Source organism: Phoca vitulina, unplaced genomic scaffold (assembly GCF_004348235.1).
Source record: "Phoca vitulina isolate PV1807 unplaced genomic scaffold, GSC_HSeal_1.0 scaffold10, whole genome shotgun sequence".
Classification (NCBI taxonomy): Eukaryota; Metazoa; Chordata; class Mammalia; order Carnivora; family Phocidae; genus Phoca; species Phoca vitulina.
In genome coordinates, this window is record NW_022589713.1 from 34,131,810 (window position 1) to 34,154,973 (window position 23,164).

The 23,164-nt window shown below is 40.8% G+C and overlaps 1 protein-coding gene across 1 annotated transcript in view; it reads right to left on the reverse strand.

Moving 5' to 3' along the window:
* THRB (thyroid hormone receptor beta) overlaps positions 1-23,164 on the reverse strand; it is a 210,695-nt gene that overhangs the window by 56,197 nt on the left and 131,334 nt on the right. The window contains exon 3 of the mRNA XM_032408802.1: positions 16,719-16,979. Within this exon, the coding sequence (XP_032264693.1) occupies positions 16,719-16,979 (261 nt within the window). The remainder of the gene's footprint in view (positions 1-16,718; positions 16,980-23,164) is intronic.

Consider the following 23,164-nt stretch of genomic DNA (forward strand, 5'->3'; position numbering starts at 1 on the left):
AACACAAGCAGGGGGAGTGGGAGAGGGAGAAGCAGGCTTCCTGCGGAGCAGGGAGCCCAATGCGGGGCTCAATCCCAGGACCCTGGGATCATGACCTGAGCCGAAGGCAGACACTCAACTGACTGAGCCACCCAGGCGCCCCTGCACTTTTGATTTTTTTTCTCAAGAGAGAAAAATAAACTTTTTCATTTAGGTAACTGTTTTCTCTTTTGTAAAATAGTGATAATTGTACCCACCTCATCAGTTATTGTGAAGATGAAGTGAGTCAACATAAGTAAAGCATTTAGAACAGTGACTGGCATAGTAAGTGGATATAATTATGTAAATATAATAATTGTCATTATTGAAGTGCCTTAGGCTCTGTCTTGGACTTTCTTTTTTGAGTCTATATTTTCACTCTAGGTTAAGAGTCAGCAAGCTTTGGCTGACAGACCAAACATGGGCCACTACCTGCTTTGTAAATAAAGTTTTATTAAAATACAGTCATGCTCATTCATTTACATATCGTCTATGGCTGCTTCTCTATCTACTCCGTGCTACAATGGCAGAGTTGAGTAATTGTAGCAGAGACTGTATGGCTGGCTGAAAATATTTAGCATGTGGCACTTTAGAGAAGAAGTTTGCCAGTGTCTGTTGTAGGTGATCTCATCCACTCTAATGGCTTCCAATAAATAGGTAAATGACACCCAAATGTTATGTCTCCATCCCAGATGTCTCCTCTACAACCAGAATCTGCTGTCCAGCTCTCAACCTGACATGTCCATTACCACACCAATAGGCATCTCCAACTTCATTCTTTCTAAGACCTGTTCCTCCTGCAGACTTCTCATCTAGGTACCACCATCCACCTGGGGGTTTAAGCACAAAGCCTTGTCGTCTCCTTGACTCCTTGACTACCTAGAAGTAAGTTCATTGGTTCTTCCTCCAAGATATATACCGCCTTAGAGGAAGGGAGGGAATTCAGGGGACTTGCCCAGGCCTGGGATTTGGCACTCCCCCTTAAGAATTGATATAAAACCTTGAGTCCGTGGGATCATGCACAATTCAGACCATTTTGGAACTTTTTACTTCCTCAGTCCCAGGTACATTAATTAGCATGAGTCACTCTCCCCTTGATTATTTTGATTGTGTGATCCTCATTAGGTGGACACCGTGGCACTGGATTAACATTCAGATGATGTTTCCAGAGTGGTCCACAATACCAGTCTCAAGAGACGCTTTGAAGGAAAAGGCAGTAAAAAGAGGTTCTGTGGTCAAATGAGTTTGGGAAGTATGCATTGTGCATCCCTCTCTGAGAGAATCTCAGATGAAAACTGTCGGACTTTGCATGACCTCACATGACTCAGCATTTCCCAAACACATCTGATCATAGAACCCTGTGTATCTTCTAACATCTGTTACAAGTGTTCCATGAAACATACTTTCAGAAACACAGAATTCTGTTCTGTGACTCCATTGCTGGAGGGAAGGCCATTCGTAGGGATAGATCCCCCGGAAGAGTGGTGTTTTTCTTAGATCACACACCAGGGACAGAGAGGAGGAGCCTGGGAAACTGCTGAGGGGAGTGTCCTGGTTTTGGCCTTTACCAAGGAGGAAAGCTCCTGGCCAGAAGAGGCAGGCCGGACACAAGGTAGTGCAAATCCTGGGTGATCACTGCACAAGACTGGGGCCTTTGGGCTCTGCGACTGCATCTGTTTGGTAGGAATAGAAACACAAAGCCCTCCTCTTTTCAAACAACTTGTACTCTGACTTCGTTTCTAATTTGCTTTTTTCTCCTTTAGTATTTGACAAAAGCTTTTTGATAGTGCCAGCCTGTTACAGCTCTATGAAAGGATACTGAGGGGAGGCTTTTGTTTGCAATCCATCATCAAGCAGAATGCACGTTTACAAAAAATGCGCTTGAAAATGTGACAACATGGTTTACTGGCATACAGGGAATGGACTGCGATCTGGGTGCACTGGGAAAGAAAGGGCCCTGAGGAGAACACTGAAGTGGGAACAAGACGCTCCTGGGGCCCAAGATGTTGGGAGCAGCCCCAGTAACTGAACTGAGAGCTGTCCAAGGAGAAGGAGGTTCTCACAGTGCAGTCGTGGTGACTTCCTTAACTTGGACACTCTTTCCAGGCCTAAGGTCTGGAGGTCGCGTTTTACTCTATTAAGGTGGACCGGCTGTCCTGGCACAATCGTGCAAAAGATACCACAGACCCTATTACAATAGCTTTCTACTAGATGAAATATGCCGATTTATAGAAATGAGTGGGTTAAAGCAAACAGCCCTTTGTAGTTCCACAAAGACTGTAAAATAGACTCCGCAAGCCTTAGATCAGTGGCTCTAAAAGTGTGGTTCCTGAGCCAGCAGCATTTGCATCTCCTGGAACTTCTTATAAATGCAAATTCTCCATCTGCGCCCCAGACCCACTGAATCAGACTCAGCAGGGTGAGGTCAGCAGCATACGTGGGGACATGGCCTCCCAGGGATTCTGTTGCAGGCTAATGTTTGAGAACCAGGGTCTAGACCAAATGAAACATGTATGTATACAGAAGTGAATACAGACAAGCCTCCTTATGGCTGGGGGGTTGAAAGAGAAGTAAGGCTTCTGAAATAGATTGTAGACCAATGTTATCAGCATTGAATTCCTCTCTTTTCTAAGCCAACAGGGGAATGTTCGCTCTTTTCCATGAATGGACTTTTGATTCAAAAGCAAACCTTTAATGGCTAATATAGTCTGACGAAGTTTGCATCATAGTCTAGAAAACATCCAATAAAGTTTCAGTTTGGTGTGACTTTAATTTGAACACTAGCTAAATAATAATGATGAGGTCTATTGCATGTTATCTTCATAACCAAACAATACCACTGGTGGTGAAGATATTTCCATTCATTTTAAAGAGTGGAAACTGAGGGGTTGGTTTTCTCAACCTTATGTAACTGCCAAGGGAAGAAGTTAGTATAGAGATTTTGGCTCTTGATTTGCTATTCTAGAACTTGCTTGTCCCATTTCCCACACTACTTTTCTAAGAGAAAATTATTTATAGGTTTCGACACAGATTCAAGGTCGCTGTAATGATTTATCTGTTTTCCCAAAGATGAGCTTAATTTAATGCCTCTTTATTTATTTATATATATTTACCTCTACCTCTAGAAAAAAACCTCTTCAATATTTTACGTTTTTATGAATATCATTTATGCTTTGCATGAATATCATATGGCCCCTCATTTTACGTACTCTTTAATTAATGAAAGCAAGTAGATCCATTTTGACTTAGTTTAATGTGTCAAGATGATTATTTCATTGTAATTCACACTGATGGACTTGATTTGAAAGGTTGAGTGGTTGTTTGAGTGGAACGGTTTTGACATTTAACAGCTATAGTATACTTTCTTTATTCCAGAATAACATGTCAGAGATTAATTTTAAAACAAATTTCCCTAATAATAGGAATAATGAATGAATGATTGAATCATCTGCATTATACTTTGCTTTTTCACCTTTAAGAACAACTAGTGCAAAATCGAGGCTCTGCCACAATTGATGTCGTTTTCAAAAGATTTATTCTTTGTTCATTAAAGGCTCCATTCTTACACCAATACTTAAAAATGCTATGAAGAATAATGAAAGGTAAAAAGTTCAAACGAAGTAATGCTGCATGCTACAATGTGGATGAACCTCAAAAGCAATATGCCAAGAGAAAGATCCCAGTCCTGTTGTGTGATTCCATTTTTGTGCGGTGCAGTAAAGGCCCATCTGCAGGGACAGGGTACAGAAAGAAAGAGTCACTGTAAGTCAGCTGCAAGTTTCTTCGGGGTGATGGAAATGTTCTAAAATAAGATTGTGGTGATGATTGCAAAACTCTGTAAATACTCTAACAATTATGGAACTGTACACTGAAAACAGAGGGATTTTATGCTATGTAAATTATATCTTAAATTATATCTTAATAAAGCTTCATGAAAATAGATGCGGGTTTACGAATAGCTTGAGCTAATTAAAACTGATTATCAAAATAAAAAAATTTAAAAGTTCACGTCGTTTACATATCAATACCACATACAAGAGGAAGACAGGGCCTTCCTCTGAAATTTGCAACCCAACTAAAAAGACGTATCAACAAGCAGAAGACAGTATCTGACACACCAAACACTTCATGTGTTAAGTGAATATGGAGTGAAGTGGAATTTTACTGTTTCCGAAACAGCATAGGTTAAATTCTTTATTAATCTTCTCTAGGACAAATGTCAGCCAGCCAATAGAATTTTCATTATTGCTTGGTCATCAACAGAGTCGTTGCGTATCTCAAGTCTAGACCCAAAGCTCGTCCAACATGTCTATTTGGAAACCCCATGCTGGAAGCAGGCTCATTGAACTTCAGTCAACACACAGTGCAGCACGGGGCACACAAAATACACTTAAGAACATTTTTGGTATAGATCAAGGTGATCTCAACCTCTGGTGAATTACACAGGCATGGTCCGAAGCTGTAGTAAGATCGGGTAGCACCCAGTAGGTGCTCTAGTATAGTAACATTTCATGACAGCATGAGGAAAGAAATGACTCATTCTGAGGGCGAAAGGAGAAACAAGCACAGAGGAAGTGATATGTGAATGGGGCCTTCATGGAAGAGGTGAACAAAAGAGGATTTGTAAAGGAGTTTCCAAAAACTGGATTGACTTCATGTCGGTACCCTGAGAACCACATCTAGAAATGGTGAATTGAAGTTCCTCATTTTTTTTTTTTTAAAATTTTATTTATTTGACATAGAGACAGAGAGAGAGGGAACACAAGCAGGGGGAGTAGGAGAGGGAGAAGCAGGCTTCCAGCCGAGCAGGGAGCCCGATGCGGGGCTCCATCCCAGGACGCTGGGATCATGACCTGAGCTGAAGGCAGACGCTTAACCGCCTGAGCCACCCAGGCGCCCCTGAAGTTCCTCATTTTATTTCAAATGTCAAAATAATCTAGAAAGATACATAGTAGGTATCAAGATTAACCAAAGGTACATTCCAATCTTAATTGTTTTGTCATTTAATAGGATTGGATTGTGGAAAGAAAGGAAGGTCCAGTTAAAACAGAAATGAATAAAGAGGCAGCATCTATGTGTTATCCTCGGAGGTCTTCAGACTGCAGAGAATCTGCTTTCTGTCCCTACTGCAAAAAAAGGTGTCCCCCAGGGAGGTATCATACTGTCGTTCCAGCCTTAAAAATCTCATAGGTGACAGAGAAACCAGTAACTTTGACTTCGAGACATTCATCCTTAGGCTGTTGAATGGATGCTTAATAGGTGGGCTTCTAGAAAATACACTTTCTTCCAACCCTGTGAGATAATGAGTGAGCTCATCAATAAAGATAGAAAACTCCTCACACGAACATGTAGGCCGTTTGGAAGTTTGCAAACCATTTCTTTTTTTTTTTAAAGATATTTATTTATTTATTTGTCAGGGAGAGAGAGAGCAGAAGCAGGGGGAGCAGCAGACAGAGGGAGAAGCAGGCTCCCTGCTGAGCAGGGAGCCCGATGTGGGACTCGATCCCAGGACCCTGGGATCATGACCTGAGCCGAAGGCAGATGCTTAACCAACTGAGCCACCCAGGCATCCCTGCAAACCATTTCTGAATCACACACTTAAATTTTTATAGGAACAAACATCATGGGGTACTACAATTTTTTTTAGCATTTTTGCCAAAAATACATAATCTAATTCTCATCATGAGGAAACATCAGTCACACCCAAACTGAGGGACGCTCTACAAAATCACAGGCCTGCATTCTTCAAACATGTCAATGTCATGAAAAAGAGAAAGGTCGTGACACCCCGTTACAGATTAAAGCAGATGAGAGAGATGCAAAAGCTACATGAAATACATAATCCTGGCCTGGGTCCTGGACCAGAAACAGAACTGACATGAAGAACACGTAGTGGTGGCCTGGACCGGCCCTGTCCAGGAGGGATGACAACCATGAAAGCCTCCAGGACAATTCTTTCTCAGCCTCTACCTCCCCTCGCGGAGACAGTTTGTGAAATTTTCATAAAGTCTGTAGATGAGATAATAGTAGGCATCAATGTTAAACTTCCTCATTTTGAGAACTGTACCATGGTTTTGTAGGAGAATTTCTTTGACTTTAGGGGACACTCCAAAGTATTTAGAGTTCAAGGAGTATGATGTCTGCGACTGACTCTTACATGATTCTGAAAAAGAATAATCTATATATACAAACAGATGCAGACGTACATTCACACACGCACTGTGATAAGGCAAATGTGGCAAAGTGTTAATAACTGGTGATTCCAGATGAAGGGCACGTGGGAGTTCTCTGTAGTATTCCAACTTTTCAGTAAAGCAGAGTACTTTAAAATCACATATAAAATGGAATTTATAGGTTTGCCTTAGCAGATCTTCTAAGAAAACACACAGCTCAAACTTGAAGATGGTCCTTTTCTACCAATTTCGTTTTTCCAGTTCAACTCTTAAAAGCAGGAACCAGCTAAAAAGGTAAGCAGATTTGCAATAAAACAACAAACAAAATCAAACCCCCTCCATTCATCTAGGAAAAATGTGTCAGATTGATTTAGTGTTATATATATTTTTTTCCTTTTTAGTGGTGATCACCAGGCTTATATTCTTGATATTCCAAAATTTCTTCTTCTTCTTCTTCTTTCTTCTTCTTCTCCTTTTCCTTCTCTTCTTCTCCTCCTCCTTCTCCTCCTCCTCCTCCTCCTTCTTCTTCTTCTTTATCATAGAATGAACATTTGTTTCCATTGTTTGGGGAAGAAATAAGACTCAAACATAGAATGATCACTTCAAAGGAAAGTTAAGAATGAACATACCATGTGTAACCAGGAAGGGATAATAAGAAAGCACTATTCCCCAGGTTCAGCCATAAATATTAAATGGGATGAGCCCATTGCAGATACCTGTTTCCCTGGAAACCATTCAGTTGAAACTCCTGCAAAAATTAACATGTATTTTTTTCCCTTAAAGGGCAGGAGCTTCTTTTACTTACACATTTTTGACCTTTAGTTTTATATCTTAGGCTGATTATAAGAAGTTCTTTCCAGGTCTAGGCAAACAAAGAGCAAAATAAGTATCTTTTCATTAGGTCTGAGGCTGGGCTTTATGACAGTATGGCTTGTATAAACTGCACGTTATGGGGTAACTATGGATATTTGGTGTAAAATTTGCTACTCACCAAATACTGCCATCTAGACTAGTAGACCATCAACCCACACACAGTATTCAAACTCAAATGCCAAGTAACTTCACAGTATAGACAATTGAATTAAATAGTCATATTTGCAAGACAGTTCTATGTTTTAAGAGGCAATGAAGTTTAACAGAGTCAAGTCCCTTGTATAAGTCAATACTGGCAAATATCATGGGGATAGAGGTTTGCCAAAGATAATAATTCTGTATCAGATCAATGCCATGGAGGACGGCTTTGGACCATGGAGGATTTTTGACCCTCATTTCCAAAGCTCAGTTGATTTTAGGTTCCTGGTATTTTTGCAGTGTGGATAGAGAAGGTGGATCATATTTATTTCAGTTCAAGTCAAGGTGGCTGAATTGGTCCAGAACCTGAAAAACTGATCTCTAAATATAGTTCATATTAACATCAGCCACATAGTAAACTACAGAGAGAAACCATCTCTGTGTCAATATAGGTCATACATACAAGTGAAATGGCTTCCCAGTGTACTTGCCTATTTTGTCTGCAATGTTACTATTTTTTTAAAAAAAATTTATTTATTTATTTGTCAGAGAGAGAGAGAGAGCACACAAGCAGGGGAGTGGCAGGCAGAGGGAGAAGAAGGTTCCCTGCTGAGCAAGGAGCCCGAGGCAGAACTTGATCCCAGGACCCCGGGATCATGACCTGAGCCGAAGACAGATGCCTAACCGACTGAGCCACCCACGTGTCCCTGCAATGTCACTATTGTGCAGGTTACCCTTGGTGTGGAGTCTCTACATCTCCAGGGGTACTCAGACCCAAAGCATCTGCCCTGGAGAGGTAAGGATATACTGGTCACCAACACTTTCAGAGGAATAGGCTTATTGTGGAGCATGCATATGTTTCCCGAAGCTGACAGGGGTTCTAGAAGCCCATACTTACTGGGGAATTGAGAATGGGCATCTTCATAGCCCAAAGTCTTCTGTTCCTGGGGGAAGCTGTCCACCAAGAGAAGTAAGACCACTGAACAGGATGGTGAAAAGCAACTGATTGCCCAATTAATCCTGGTGCTGCTATGTTTTTCTGATAATCACGTTCAGGTTTTCGGGGTTAGTACTAATTTAATCTATTTTGTCCTGTTTTCCCCACCAGGGGAGATATGGTTATTGTATTAGAGAGGTACTTTAAAATGGAATTGTAGATTAATGTCCTTGGTTTCATTATGGGCAATTAATCTCTGAATACATTCTTTGCTGGAGAGAATTAGTGATTTATCCAAGGTTAAATACCTGGTAAATGTCAGACCTAAGAGCCAAACCATGGTCTTCTGTTCTCAGTATTCCCTGTGTGCCTACCAAATGCTAGGGAACATTCCTAAGATTTAATGCGGCAGGCCAGCTATGTAATTTGAGGATTCTTGAAATACTTCCCCCCCAGCTTTACTGAGGTATAATTGACAAATAAAATTGTAAGATATTTAAAGTGTATATTGTGGTGATTTGATGTACACATACATTGTGACAGGATTTCTCCCATCTGGGTAATTAACACATCCATCACCTCAGATATTATGTATATATAAAATTGTATATAAATGTATATAATATTTTATATATAAATATATACAATATATACATACATATGTATATATCTTTGGTGAGAACATTTAAATTCTCTTTTAGCAGATTTTGTTCTACATTATAGTATTATCAATCTTGGAATATTTTGATGGCCCCAGATCAACATGCCACTCACACATGTCCAAATCTGACTGGAACATCTATGTTCAGTGTCTTTCTTGGCAAGGTGACTTTTGTCTTTAGAGCGCTGCGTCACAGACTTCACTGTGGGTAAACGCCGCTCCTACTGCCCAGCGCACAACCTGACAGCACACACAGTGGCCCGTGGCAGTCCTGCTCCTTATTCCCTCTCTCTCTCTCTCTCTCTCTCCATCCACTCTCTGCTATCCTCACCCCTTCACGGCTCCTTCCATTCCATTCCTTCCACTGGCATTACTGGACCCTGTCAAGGGAGAAAGGAATTTGACCCAATTCATCCACTTGGAGACGCTAGCAACTTGATAAGATATCCAGCCAGGAGGTTTGCATTTGGAAAGACCACAGAGAACTCAGGACAACCTGTGGGAAATGTCTGGGGAAGGGAAAGGCTTTGAATTCCAATGGTCACCTATGATGTCTTTGTAAGGCAGACTCTCCCAACAGTACTTTTTCAACTTCAGTGCCAGATCCTACAAGTTAACCAGCCACACTGTACCCTATTTTGTCTGATGCTACTTGTTGGAAGCATCAGGGATTTGACTACTGTATCTGTTCCCCCTGTGTCCATAATATTCCCAGCTTTAGAAACTCCAATCCTGTCAGTATCTCCTTAGTGGTCATTCTCACATGGGCCGTCTACATCCCTAACATCCAATCTGCTTCTCATCTTTCTAAGCTTCATTTTAAAAATAATACACATAGAATTCCACAATTCTGTGAGAGAGGATTCCCATTTTACAGATGAGGAAACTGAGGCCAGACAGGCTAAGAGACTTGCTCGAGGCTCAGTGGTTGGTAGGAGCAGTGCCAGAATTTGACCTTGGACTTTATGACGAGGCATTCACTGAAGCCCATGGCTCCTCTCATGCCAGGTCTCACTGCCCTGCACCTTCCTCTGAGCGTAGACCCATATTGTCCCTGTGGCTTAGATTCCTTCCTTGGGGTACCTGGGATTTCCTTGCCTCTCTGTGTCATGAGAAAGTATAATGATCAAGAGCTCTAGTGTTGGAGCCAGAGTTCAAAGTCCAGTTCAGCTCCTTCATGCTTTTCTGGGTTTCTTATTTAAAATTTTCATTATCGACAGGGTTTGAAAAATATCTTGGTTGTTGCTGTGGATTCTTCTTTCCACTGTTTATGTCCCTACTATAGCTGTGTATGTGATGTTTTGTTTTGCTTCTCTTCATTTATGTGTATATGGTTGTCAATGTATTTCAAGGCCAGAAAGGGCGACAAACACTGGAGAAGGGGAGCCTGAGGCTAAGAGAATGTTTCTATTCTAAGAACAGTTATCATGCTGTCTCTACTAAGTGCCAGGCACTATGCTGGGTGCTTTACACGCATGACCTGTCATCTTTGCAACAAATCTGAAAGCCAGATATTATGACCCCATTTAAAATGAAGGGGACTGAGGGGCAGAGAGGTTAAAAACACATGCCCTGAGTTGGTATATTTAAGAACAAGGAGTCCACTTAAGTCTGTCTGACTATAAAGCATATGAGCTTAACTTTGAAAGAAAACCGCACAAGGTATTCATTAATGCATTCTTATTGTACAAAAATCTTGCACGCAGTTGTATATGGAGTTAATATTAGCATTCTCCTTTGCTCTACTCTTACCTTTTTAAGCTACCTGGTGTTACGGGTTGATGTGTATCCAGGGTCTTTTGTCTATGCACATTTGTGCACACACAGTGATACAGATTTTTAAAACTAAATGGGAGGGGTGCCTGGGTGGCTCAGTCAGGATCCCCTGCATCATCGGGCTTCCTGCCTCAACTTGTGTGCTCTCTCTCTCTCTTAAATAGATAGATAGATAGATAGATAGATAGATAGATAGATATAGAAATATATTTATTAAAAAACCTGTAAATGGGATCCCGCTATACTTAATGCATGGTGACTTCTCTATTTGGTATTCCTAAAAGCACCTCCTTTTTAAAGAACCTGTTTATTTTTCTAGTGGATACTTTAGATATGCCATAGTGTATTCAAACATTCCCCTATGGATGGGCATTTGGAGTGTTATTAATTTTTCAGGGACAAAAACAAAGGTGCAAAGAAAATAGGTGAACACAGCTCTTCATCCCTGTGAGTATTTCCATGCAACAGAGTATTGTAAGAGGGACAGCTGGGTCAGAGCATATCTGCATTTTATGTTGTGATAGAAACTGCCAGATAGAAGCCTATGGTCCATCCCCTGCTCCATGCTGTATCTCAGTGAGAAGTGAAGTTGGATGCAGGAGCCTTGAATTTCTGATATTTGCCTGCTTGCCTTTGCTCTGTTTCCAGTTTTTTCCTCCCCTCCACTCCAGCTGATTGCTTTGCTTTCTTTTCTTGCCCTGTATTTCTGTCTGTCCTAGTCTACTTATGGGGTGCTCTTTCCTGCCTTTGAAGTATCAAATCACAGCTCTCTTGCATCTACCAGAAGCTGGTGGGGAGCACTTATTCTCATGTTGATGGCTACAGCTCCTAAAGTGCCCTTGAGGTATATGAATCCCACTGGCGCTCTTAGCTGGGGCCGCCCTCCCTGATCTATGGTGAGTTCAGGCAGAGTGGAGAGCGGAGATGGATGGAGCAGATGGTCGTACTAGTGGAAGGGCTCAAGCTTTTTAATCCCCCACCTTCTAAAATACTCCTTTACCTGAAGATGTCCTTGTATTTTACTTAAGGACAAAGATAGCGATCACCCGCTGAAAATGTGAATGTCTAACTTGAAGGATTATAATGCATACAATGACTTGGCTTTACATCTCTCATTTTTAGAACACTTTGTTATTTTGGTAAATGAGAATTATATATCATTTAAAATTGTCATCATTGATTTGATTCATTTTTTCCTCCTTATGAAGAGCATGAGTTAATAGTCTGCCCCTTTGCTGACATAAGATACTGTTTTAAAAATTACTTTAACTTGTCTAAATCTTGGGGACTGGCTTAATAAATTACAGTATATCTATAAGCAAGGATAATTTATAGCCAATAAAAGTCAGAATTCAAAAGAATACTTAATGAGAAAGGAAAATGTTCACGATATGTCATTAAGCATTAAAAGCTGGTTAAAAAATGTTATGTCTAGTGTGATTCCAAGTTTGTAAAAAATAGATATGCACAGAAAAAAGACTGAAATATAATAAAGATTTTAACACTGCTTGTCTTTGGAGGATGGAAATACAAATGATTTCTAAAAATTATTTTTGTTGAACTTCTGGGAAATTCTCAGTTTTGTACATGAACATGGAAGGCTTTTATAATGAGAGAAAATAACTTGTTAGTAAAATTATTTTGACTTTTTTTTTTCTCCTTGCCTTCCTCGGATCTAAGACTCAATTCTCTTGATATTAAACACAGAACTGACCAGGGCGCCTGGGTGGCTCAGTCGTTGGGCGCCTGCCTTCGGCTCAGGTCATGATCCCAGGGTCCTGGGATCGAGCCCCATATGGGGCTCTCTGCTTAGCGGGAAGCCTGCTTCTCCCTCTCCCACTACCCCTGCTTGTGTTCCTTCTCTCGCTGTGTCTCGCTCTGTCAAATAAATAAATAAAATCTTAAAAAAAATAAACACGGAACTGACCAACAGAGAAAATTCTGTGAGATCACTGGATTGCTGCCCACCTTTTTCTGATGCAACCAGGGAGGTGGGTCAGTCCCTGCCTTTTTTCTCCTACTCTGGGTTCCAGGGTATCAAGAAGGTCCCTGATTGACATTGAGCACAAACATCTAAGTACTGTTTGGGTCCAGACCCTGCTAGATCCAGCTACAGGGGTGCATGCATCTAACTAGGACCCATCCTTGTGGGACCGGTGGGACCCTGGGGTTCTAAAGAGAAGTTCAGGAAGTCATGAGAGGTCTGCATGAAGGAGCCTCGTAAGTACTTAGAAGAGGATCAGGGCCCCAGCCAAACAGATTGGGATTCTCTGAAGGGCTCAACTCCCAGATGGATGTGTTACCAGGCCAAGTGATTAAACAGAACATCCATTTGGCAAGTAAGATAAACCGGGCCTAAGGAAGCCCAGTCAAGAACGGGGGACTTAGGTGGCTCTCCAGGTACAGTCAGGGAGGGGAACAAAAATGCACATTCCCTGAGTGTCCACTAGGTGGCAGGCCCTTTCTTATACTGAGAACTGAAGCGTCTGTATTCGCAAGCATTTTCTGATATTCAGGTTTTTAAGAATCACGCAGAGGGCTGGTTAAAAACACAGATTCTTGGGCCCCTTTCCAAAGCTTCCAATTCAGCAGTCTGGGGTGCGGCCCCAGATTCTGCATTTCTAACAAGCTCCCGATGCGGCTAGTGCCACTGGTGGGTGCACTTTGAGCACCACCAAATAAATACAGCATCTCAGACTCTGGGAGAGAAGGAGGTGGGCAGCAGTAGGATGTGGTCCTCGTGGCTGAGCAATCAGTTCAAACTGTGACAAAGATTCCAGGGAAGGTGTAGTGTGGAGATAGAAGGGTGGCTTGGGTCACCTGCTGCTGGTTGGAAATGGCCTCTGGTACTCGAGCAGATTGGAACTGTGGGCTGTGGCAGAATGCTAAGTCTCCAGAGCTCTCATTCCAGTTAAATGTGTTACCAGTTAATTTCCTTAGAATGACTGTAGCAGAGAGAAGCGCAGTTATATGCAGATTAAAATGAAAGCAGTATTCAGACCCAAATTGAAAACCAAAACATTAACTATGTACCAAAAATAAGCCAAAAGAAAAAAAACATCAAGAATTCTATAACGCACAGATCAGTGATTCTCAAATTATTTGAACTGAAGGACCATTTAAAAATATATCTGGTCCATTATAGTGCAGCGCAGGGTTCTTTTGCACAAGACTTTTACCTAGCTCTAGCCATGCATGACTCACCAGGCGAGTTTGACAGTTCCTGACTGGTCCAGACCCTGTTCAGTGAGGTGAGTCCACTGATCATGTATTTGAATGTCAGCAGTAATTTGCCACATTGCTAGAAAAGTTTCTAAAGCTCACTCTTAGTTTCTATATTTGCATCAATAGAGAGGAATAATAACAATTTTTAGGAGGGTACCCACGCACCAACCACACTTCGAGGTGCACTGATCTGCGCCAGCTGTATGGCTGCCTGAGCGATGGGCTTACTGTGGAACTTCCGGCAGGCAATCTGTTCTGTCGGCTCTTGCACTGCAGATCCTTAACTTTTTGTATCCTTCAGGGCCATTTAGTTCTTATCAAGTCAATTTGGGCTCCTTGGAATGGGGCTAGTTGGATGTACTTTTGGCCTCGATGCGATTGCTTCATGCTCAGACATCAAGGGTAATGTCCTATACAGGGTATGCACTTAATGAACACCGATGGGATGAATGCGTGGAATGGTAGGTCGGGACTGAGATATCAAGCATGCCTGGGGGCTGGACAGAGATAGCCAGGAAATACATGCCCGGCGTAAAGGGGCATCCAAACAGAACTCTCCACATGGTGATTTTATGCAGGTGGCAGACAAGCAGAGAAGATGGAGAAGAACCAACTCCAAAAAGAACAAAGTGAGTAATCAGGTTATTTCTCTGGCCTCCCTGGTGCCTCACTAAATACAGGCATCCACTGTGAGCGAGTAAGATTTAGTTTATCAAGTTCATGGGCCATGACAACGTGGGCTTTCCCATGGTATTTTCATGCTGAACCAAGCCATTGCCTCACGTTCATGCCAAGATGAACCCTGCTGGTTACTCTAGAAACTACCGGAGAGTTTTCCCTGGTTGTTTTCCTTTTCATATGAGAGTCTTGAGGAAGGACTTTAATGTAATAATTTAATTATGTTTTCTTATTAAACAACTCTCTTTCAGCAAAGGAGAGCTGAATGAATGCAAAATGGATTATCAGCTCGAATCCACCCCAAAACGTCATGCCCTAGCCCACACTCACCTGGCTTCTTCTCCTCCTCCATTCCTTACCAGGCACACAGTGCAGCACAAGGAATTTATGTGACTTAATGATGCATAGCTAATAATACTGATCACAGTAATAATGATAGCTGCTATTTAGAGAGCCCTTAGGAGAGGTACTATATTAAATGCATGCTTAAATACATTATCTTATTTAATTCCATCAATGATCACATAAGTTTGCTCAAGGACAGAGTGGAAGGGCTAGGATTCTAGCCCAAATCTGTGGTTTTAACCACTGCACTACAGTTAGGATCTTGGGTGCAAATAGAGACTGTTTCCTTTTGCTTTTAAGGTATAACAACAAAAGAAGTATACCGTATTAGGAACTTTGAATACCCAAGGCCAAGTGATAGAGGCATAGACGGATCCTATGAATGAATGAATGAATGAATGAATGAACAAATGAGTGAACATGGGTGCCAGCTGTGAATGAATCAAATTTAGTTTGTGAATTTCTTACATCATGAGGACACTACAGTTTCATGTTGGTGTTTCACTGTTAGCCAAGGACTGACATGGTTTTGATGCCGGCTCATAAAATCTGAAGATACAATCTGGTTACAAAATCTAAGACTAAATCTCAATTATATCTCAAACAAATTTGCACACACACACACACACACACACACACACACATACAAACAAGTTTGTCTCATATGCTGACTCTTCAAAAAAACGTATTTTGTTCTTTTTCTCAATATCCTTTTCAGTTTCTCAAATCTCCCAAATACTAAAGGTGAGAGGTAGTTCAAACACAAATCTTTCCAAAGAGAACATGTATAGTTTTGACTGCACTCAAATCAGAGCTCATGCCACTATTTTATTATTTTTAGATAATTCTATTTTCAACAGAAACGATCTACACACTCAACTTCTTGGATCAACTGGTAGTTCCAAGGAGCTTTTGATTAAGTGTTTTCAGAAAAGTTAAAGGACCGGCACTTTTTTGACAGGATAAATATAATCATGTGCTTATGTTCAAGTTAGAACAGTATGCAAAAGTCTCTCATGGCTCATACATACGAGTCTTTACAAACTTTCATTAATATATCTTGGTGAGTGATTGCCAGATTTCCAAATACACAAATTAAAACTTTATCATGAGTCAGAATCCTTCAAGAAGAACCAAAAAGACCTTATTTTTCCTCCATGCTAAATTGAAAAACAATGGAAAGTCACATGAACGTGGACATTTAAAAACACAATGAATTTACAAAGCAAACATTTTGGGGCGCCCTAAGACAATAAAGCGATCAGCACAAAGACATCTGTCGGGTGAGGCAACCTGAGGTAAAGACCAGTTAAATCTAATGCAATCAGGAACTTAGTCCAGTTTAACACTTTTTTTATGAGGTGACAACCTCCTAACACCATAATCTTGCCTTTCAGGAAGATGACACAAGGATTTAATGAGTAAAAGAAAACAACTTAAAACCTCTCTTTTGAGCGTGAATTGTCTATTTGGGTTAAAGGTAGTCTTTGAAATCCCATTAGCTACTGGCACAATTGGGAAAAGAGATGTATACACACACACACACACACATCAAAGCAAGTAGCTACAGAACGATAGCAATGTCTGTTTCTACTCAGATGCAAAAACAGAGTTAAAGCCAAAACTAACAACCCTCCTGCTAATTAGAGAAATAAAAATGTCTTTTCCCCAAGTGTCCAACGCAACATGCAACTGAAATTAACTGCTTTCCTTTGGGACTCATTTATTTATGTTTAAAAGAGGATTGGGGGATAAAGAAACCTTGCAACAGAACAGTTGGGGAAAACACATGGATACCATACATTGGAATAAATGGAGCTGAGCACACAGTGACAACAGAGCTCCTTTTCACTTGTGGAAACACGATATTATGGTCTAATAAAAACTGGGTTACCTTTACATTTCTTTTCTTCTGTTTGGAAGGTCTGGGCACTTGGGACACTCTGATCATTCACATCGTCATGGTCCAGATGGAATATCGAGCTAGTCCAAGTGGTCTGGATGAGATGTGGTGACGGCTGCTCATTTTTCAATGCGTTGCGCCTCTCCGCATGGCTCTTCCTATGGAGGCAGGCTTCAGACATTCCTACTAGCTTCCAGTCGTGTTCTCGGTCTGGACAGTGCTTTGGTTTGTCCCAGGCTGGAAGGCCATTTTCTGGAGGGTTGAAAAACACGAGATGACGAGCTGTTGGCATTGTCAAGATTTTGTTGAGTTGCAGTTTTGGAAGGCACGTTGTTTCTCAATTCTTTGGGGCTGACAGTATTCACATGTACCTCCCCTTGATGGCAGTGATAAGATGCAGAATTTGTCAGCCTTGGGCATTTAGCCACCACAGTTGGATTGCCTGTCGGACTAATCAACACATTCCCCCTTATTTTTAGTGCCTAGAAAGACATTAGTTCCTCCAATGGAAAGGCTGTATTTTCACCAGCCAGGCTTCCACAGCAATGGCCCAAGAGCAAGTTTACACCAATTTATGTGACTGCTTAGACGATCGTTTGAGGTCTTGAGGGTCAGGGCTGGCCGTGAACACTTTTCAGATCCTTAGGACATAAAACATCCAGGATTCAGCCTTGTTTGACTTGGGTTTTATCACAGGCTGACCTGAGGGGCACCCTGTTACTTAAGTGGGACATGCTCACGTGGTTCCTCCGGGAGTGACAACTCAGTCCTTCCTACAACCTTCTACTCCTAATGGCCCAAGACAAAGAGACCGGATCTTCAGATAGAAATTTGTAAACAGTTTCAATGTAGTTCCAAATTGGCGATGAGATCCAATGAAGGAAAAGCAGATAGTCCTTTAGTGGGGGGTGGAGGGGGCAAATTAACAGCCCTAATGATAGAATGATAAGCCCTGAATCTCTATGCCTGAGGTATAGGCAGTGAATTATTTATGTATATTGTGGTTTTTTTTTTCCTATTTAATTTAAAGGGAATTGAAGATCTGCCCTTTAGAAAATGGGAAGAAATGGAATAATATAATATAATGCAATAATATAATGTAAACTTTCTTACACGAACCTTCCCTGGTGGCAAATTTTACCTCCTTGAATATCTTTACTGTACATGGATATAATGTAGAGAGCAAAAATGAGCAGGCTAATGTATATATTTGTATATGCATATACGTTAAAAAACATAATCCATCTGGTCATCCATATTTCTGGAAATGCTTAGGCTCCTGTCTGTCAAAATGAGAAATATACAATATAAATAGAGTTCTACTTTTAAAGTGATCATATACAGTGATTGAAAGACTATCATTTATGTGTGAATTTTCCTTTCTGCTGAAATTACCAAAGGAGCATAGATATCCATATTAGAGAGACAAGTCCATCCTGATCTGTGCATAGTATTGGGCATTTTAAGCTGCCTTTCCGACACTTAAAATGACTTTTAAATTATGTAATGCAAGGGCTCAAAATGCTTTAGGTTTTCATAAGCCCCGTCTGTAAATGACTAATTGTCTTCAGTTGTTGTTGGTTAGGATGGTTTCTCTAAAAGTGTGATCTACTCTCAGTCACTTTGGAGGCTGCACTTTCCCTTGAGTCTTCAGGTCACTATGTGGAAATTCTAATACACATACACTGCCTTTCTACTCCACGAGGAGACTGTGAACAATGACTACCAAGTAATAATCAACCCATGATTTCTTTGTCACAGTAAATGGAAATGCTATGGCTTGAAATAACATGGCCAGTAAGCAATAAATCCATGCAAAAAAAATTCTATAATGTGACAGCTCTGGGAAATAACATTTGATCTTATTCAGACACATACAATTCACTCTATGCAAATGGCTAAGCTAGGCATTGTGTGAGGTCATGAGTTCTTTCTCTACATTATTATGTGACATTATTCACTGCCTGGTGAATCAGAAACTCTGGATTCAACCATAGCCAGCCCCTGGTGCAATTATAGGCACCTATTCTCCCTATCCATTAAAAGAAAACAACAGATTAAAATCTTGGGAGATTGTGTTGCATTTCAAATTAAACATATCTATGTAGAATCCATTCAAGTTTATTATCCATGAGGGTTTGAGGTTTTTATGAGCTAAATATAAAGCTACTGAATGCAAGAGTTAACTCTGGGCCTGAAGAGGATTCATTTTATTTCTACAGACATGAAAAGCCTTCTGACCCATGCATGTTTCTATGATGTCTTCTTTATTTTCAGGGACTCTCTAAATCCTCGGTAAATTGTATCCTGTAAAGCTCCATTTTAATGTGAAAGTTATCACACTATTTTGTAAAGCCTCCAACACTTGATTTTTTCTGCAGAAATTCTTAAAATTTTATTTTATTAACTTCCTTGATCAAACAGAAATTAAGAAACATCCCCAAAGTGGATAGTTACTGCTCCCCAGCGAAAGGAGCTAGTGGCCATGCTTGGATGAGAGATGCTGAAAGGGACTCCACCCAAGGGGACATTCCTCCTTAAAGCACAGCCTATTAAAGCTTGCTCAGCATGTCCCCTGAGCCAGCAAGAGCAGGTATTTCTTCTAAGCAAGGGAGGTTATGTTTGGGGTGAGGCAAGGGATAGGATTGCCTTCCATTTTCCTAAGAAAAGAAGTTGAGATGGTTTGGGGGAAAGGGCTTAATTCACAGGAGGCATTTACAGGCTCGTAATTACGGTCTGTAATTCCATTCATGATAATGATATTCAGCTGCTTAATTGGTAGGTTTATTGGTTGGGGCACTGCTAGGAAACCCGGGGACTGAGAAGTCTTGGCTGGGTCATGGGAAAGCTCAAGAGGATTTTATTTAAGGAGGATTCTTGATTCTTATCCTTCCAAGAAGAGGGAGACACATACAATTCCCATTCCATTCCCAAGGAGGGATAAGATACCCACTATACCGAGCTCCTTAAATTCTGCCTACTGAGGATGCTGTTGTTGGTGAGAACTGTAAGTTACCTCCACATGTGTTCACTTGGCAGTACTGGTTTTCAGGGGTATCCTGATATTTCTTTGTCTAATGCTTGTATCCCTTGGTTCTCCCCAAACTCAAACCAATGAAGTATGTCTTTGTAAAGAGATTGAAATATTAAAAGATTAAGTCAGTGATTCCCAAACTTTGGTGAGTGACAATTACCTGAGGCGCTACTAAAGAACACAGAGACCAGGCCTATAGAAGTGGGATGGGCCCAGGGCATTTGTATATTTACTAAGTTCTCCAGATGATTCTGATACCCAAGAGAGTTTGAGATCCACAGGGTTAAGAAAATTGAAGGTGGGAAAACAAATTACTGGCAGGTTTCAGATAAGGGTGCAGTGTCCTTCTTAGGCTCTATTGTTTTACACAGGCTTGAAGTAAATTTACTTTATAATTAAACAATTCATCAATGTTTTGGGATCAACTGTGTGAAGATTTAGAAGTCAGATATTATGAAAAGATGCTCAACATCACTCATCATCAGGGAAATGCAAATCAAAACCACAATGAGTTATCCCCTCACACCTGTCAGAATGGCTAGAATAAAAAACACAAGAAACAACAGGTGTTGGCGAGGATGTGGAGAAAAAGTGGGAAAGGTGCACTGCTGGTGGGAATGTAAACTGGTGCAGCCACTGTAGGAAACAGTATGGAGGTTCCTCAAGAAACTAAAAACAGAATTGTCATATGATCCAGTAATTCCACTACGGGGTACTTACCCAAAGAAAACACACTTATTAGAAAAGATGTAAGTACAATATATTACTTACAATAGCCAAGATATGGAAGCAACCTAAGCGTTCATCAATAGATGAACGAATAAAGAAGTGGTGTGTACACACACACACACACACACACACAGGCATATTACACAGCCATAAAAAAGGATGAGATCTTGCCACTTGCAACAACATAAATGGACCTAGAGGATATTATGCTAAGTGAAATAAATCAGAGAGAGCAAACTGATGGTTGCCAGAGGAGAGGAGGGTGTGGGGTGGGTAAAATGGGTGAAGGGGAGTGGGAGGTACAGGCTTCCAGTTATGGGATGAATAAGCCATGGGGATGAGAGGTACAGCACAGGGAATATAGTTGATGGTATGGTAGTAGTGCTGTGTGGGGACAGATGGTAGCTACACTTGTGAGCAGAGCAGAAAATGTAGATTTGTCAAATCACTATGTTGGACACCTGAACTAACATAACATTGTGTGTCAACTCTATTTCAATAAAAATGTCAGATATTAATTGGATGTTCTCTTAGAGATCGGGGGTATGGATATAAATAAATGTTCACCCAAAAAGTTTGTTGTCCTGGGCATTATCTGGGACACAATGTGCACAGTAGTAGAAATACATTTTTTTTTAAAAGGAGGATTCTACAAATGATCATGTTATTCACATGAAGTATGAATCTTTGCTCTTTAATGGATCCCAGCTAATACCTGGCTTTTGATACTTCATAATTCTAGGCATCAAGACAACCAATTTGTCAGTTATGATGCAAATTAATAACAAAATTAAAGGTAATAACTAGATAGGAACATGTGAACTGTTACTAAAATAACTAGACACATCCTGGCCTGTTTCTCGAGAGAGTTTAGAATCGAATGATTGAATTTTTGTTAGATGATTATAATTCTTTTGGCTTTGAATGACACAACCCCAGTCTACAAAGTTATTTTGCAAAAAGAAACAAACCTAAATCTCATTAACATAACTATGAACAACCTATCTCTGGAAATTACATTAAATATGATAGAAAAGAAATCCATCCATCAAAAAAGGGAGAATTATATGAAAATATTCAAGTATTTCAGGACACAAAAGCAAGCTGATACCTTAGAAATGCAATAAGGCAAAGGAAATAGGCTTATGACCAAGTGGTCAGAGAGGGTCAGCTGAGTCGGCTGGGATTTCATGGCATTCATTATAGGAGTGTTTAGTTTGCATTAAAGGCCATTAGTTTTAGGCATTGAGACCCCAAACCATACTCTGTATTAGGGGGATGTGTATACGATATGCTTTGCAAGCCCAGGGAGTGTGTAGAATTATCACTGGATAGCTCAGGCTATTAGCATGATGTCTCTAATTTCCATTCTAATTTTTTACTCAGGCCCGTAAGTTTTAGCTTCACCGAATTCTCAGACTATGTACATATCAACTGATTTTTATTTGTGGAGTCACGCAGAAGAGGAGACTAATGTTTGGCTGAGCATTCACTAAGGGCCAAATCCTGAACTAGATATTTGTATTCATCTTCATGAACATCCAGGGAAGTCCGTAGTGAGACACTGCTTGATTTACTAGGAACCTGAAATTCAGAGAAAGCACTTCATCTACTCTTTCATACCTTTTGTGCTGTTAACAGATATATTATCATTATTTGCCTTAGTTTGATGAGGAGCCATTAGCCTATTAATAGGTATCATTTTGTCAGTTCTTTGGAAGTTCTTTATCAACTATGTTTATTGTCCCATTCAATTTTCTCAGTTACTCATTTATATTCGCAACTCGTCTGCCCGCTTTCACTCCGAGCCACCTACAACCCATTGTTCATAGAGTAGCCAGAGTGAGCTTTAAAAGTACATTTCAGAACATGTCTCTCTGGTGCTTACAATCTTCTGATGACTTCCATCAATATTGGAATGAGGTCCTAAGGCCTTACTGCAGCCTGAAATGCTCCCAGGGATTTATCCTTAGTCCATCCCACCGAGCCTCTCTCCTGTGGCTCAGCCCCCTGTTCTCTGTCCTCTGGCCACATGGGCTTCTTCTAACATGTACTCATTCCCACCAGTCTTTGCAGAAGCTCCTCCCTAAGCCTGGGGTGCCCTTTCCGAATCCTTCCTCACCTCCTCTTGATGTACCAGGAACAATTACCGGTCTCCAACCCCACATCCCCTTTTACCTGGAGGTTGGATTTTCCCTTTTACGGAACATATCAGGGTTGCATTTCTCAAGGAAGATAATCAAAAGTAAAAGTAAGGGGTGGGATCCCTATACCGCCCTGGAGGTGGCTCTGTTTCAGTGGAGAGAGGAAAGGGCTAGGTTGGAAATCTGAGTCCCACTCTTCCATGTAACGGCTGAAGGGTCTAATTTTGAAAATCACTTCCTTTTTCTAAGCCTCCGTTCTCTTCATGTGTAAAGTGGCAATATAATGTTGCTCATGGGATTTCACCCCTTCTCCACCACCTTCAAGGCCAAGATGACTGTGTAGGTTTTCTTGAACCATCCATCCACCCTCTGAACGTCCATTAACACTTTCCATGTATCTCTCTCCACCCATGTTCTACTCCATACCTCATGATCTAACCATTTACATACATGTTTTCTTTTTTCTTTCTCTTTCTTTCTTTCTTCTTTCTTTCTTTCTTTCTTTCTTTCTTTCTTTCTTTCTTTCTTTC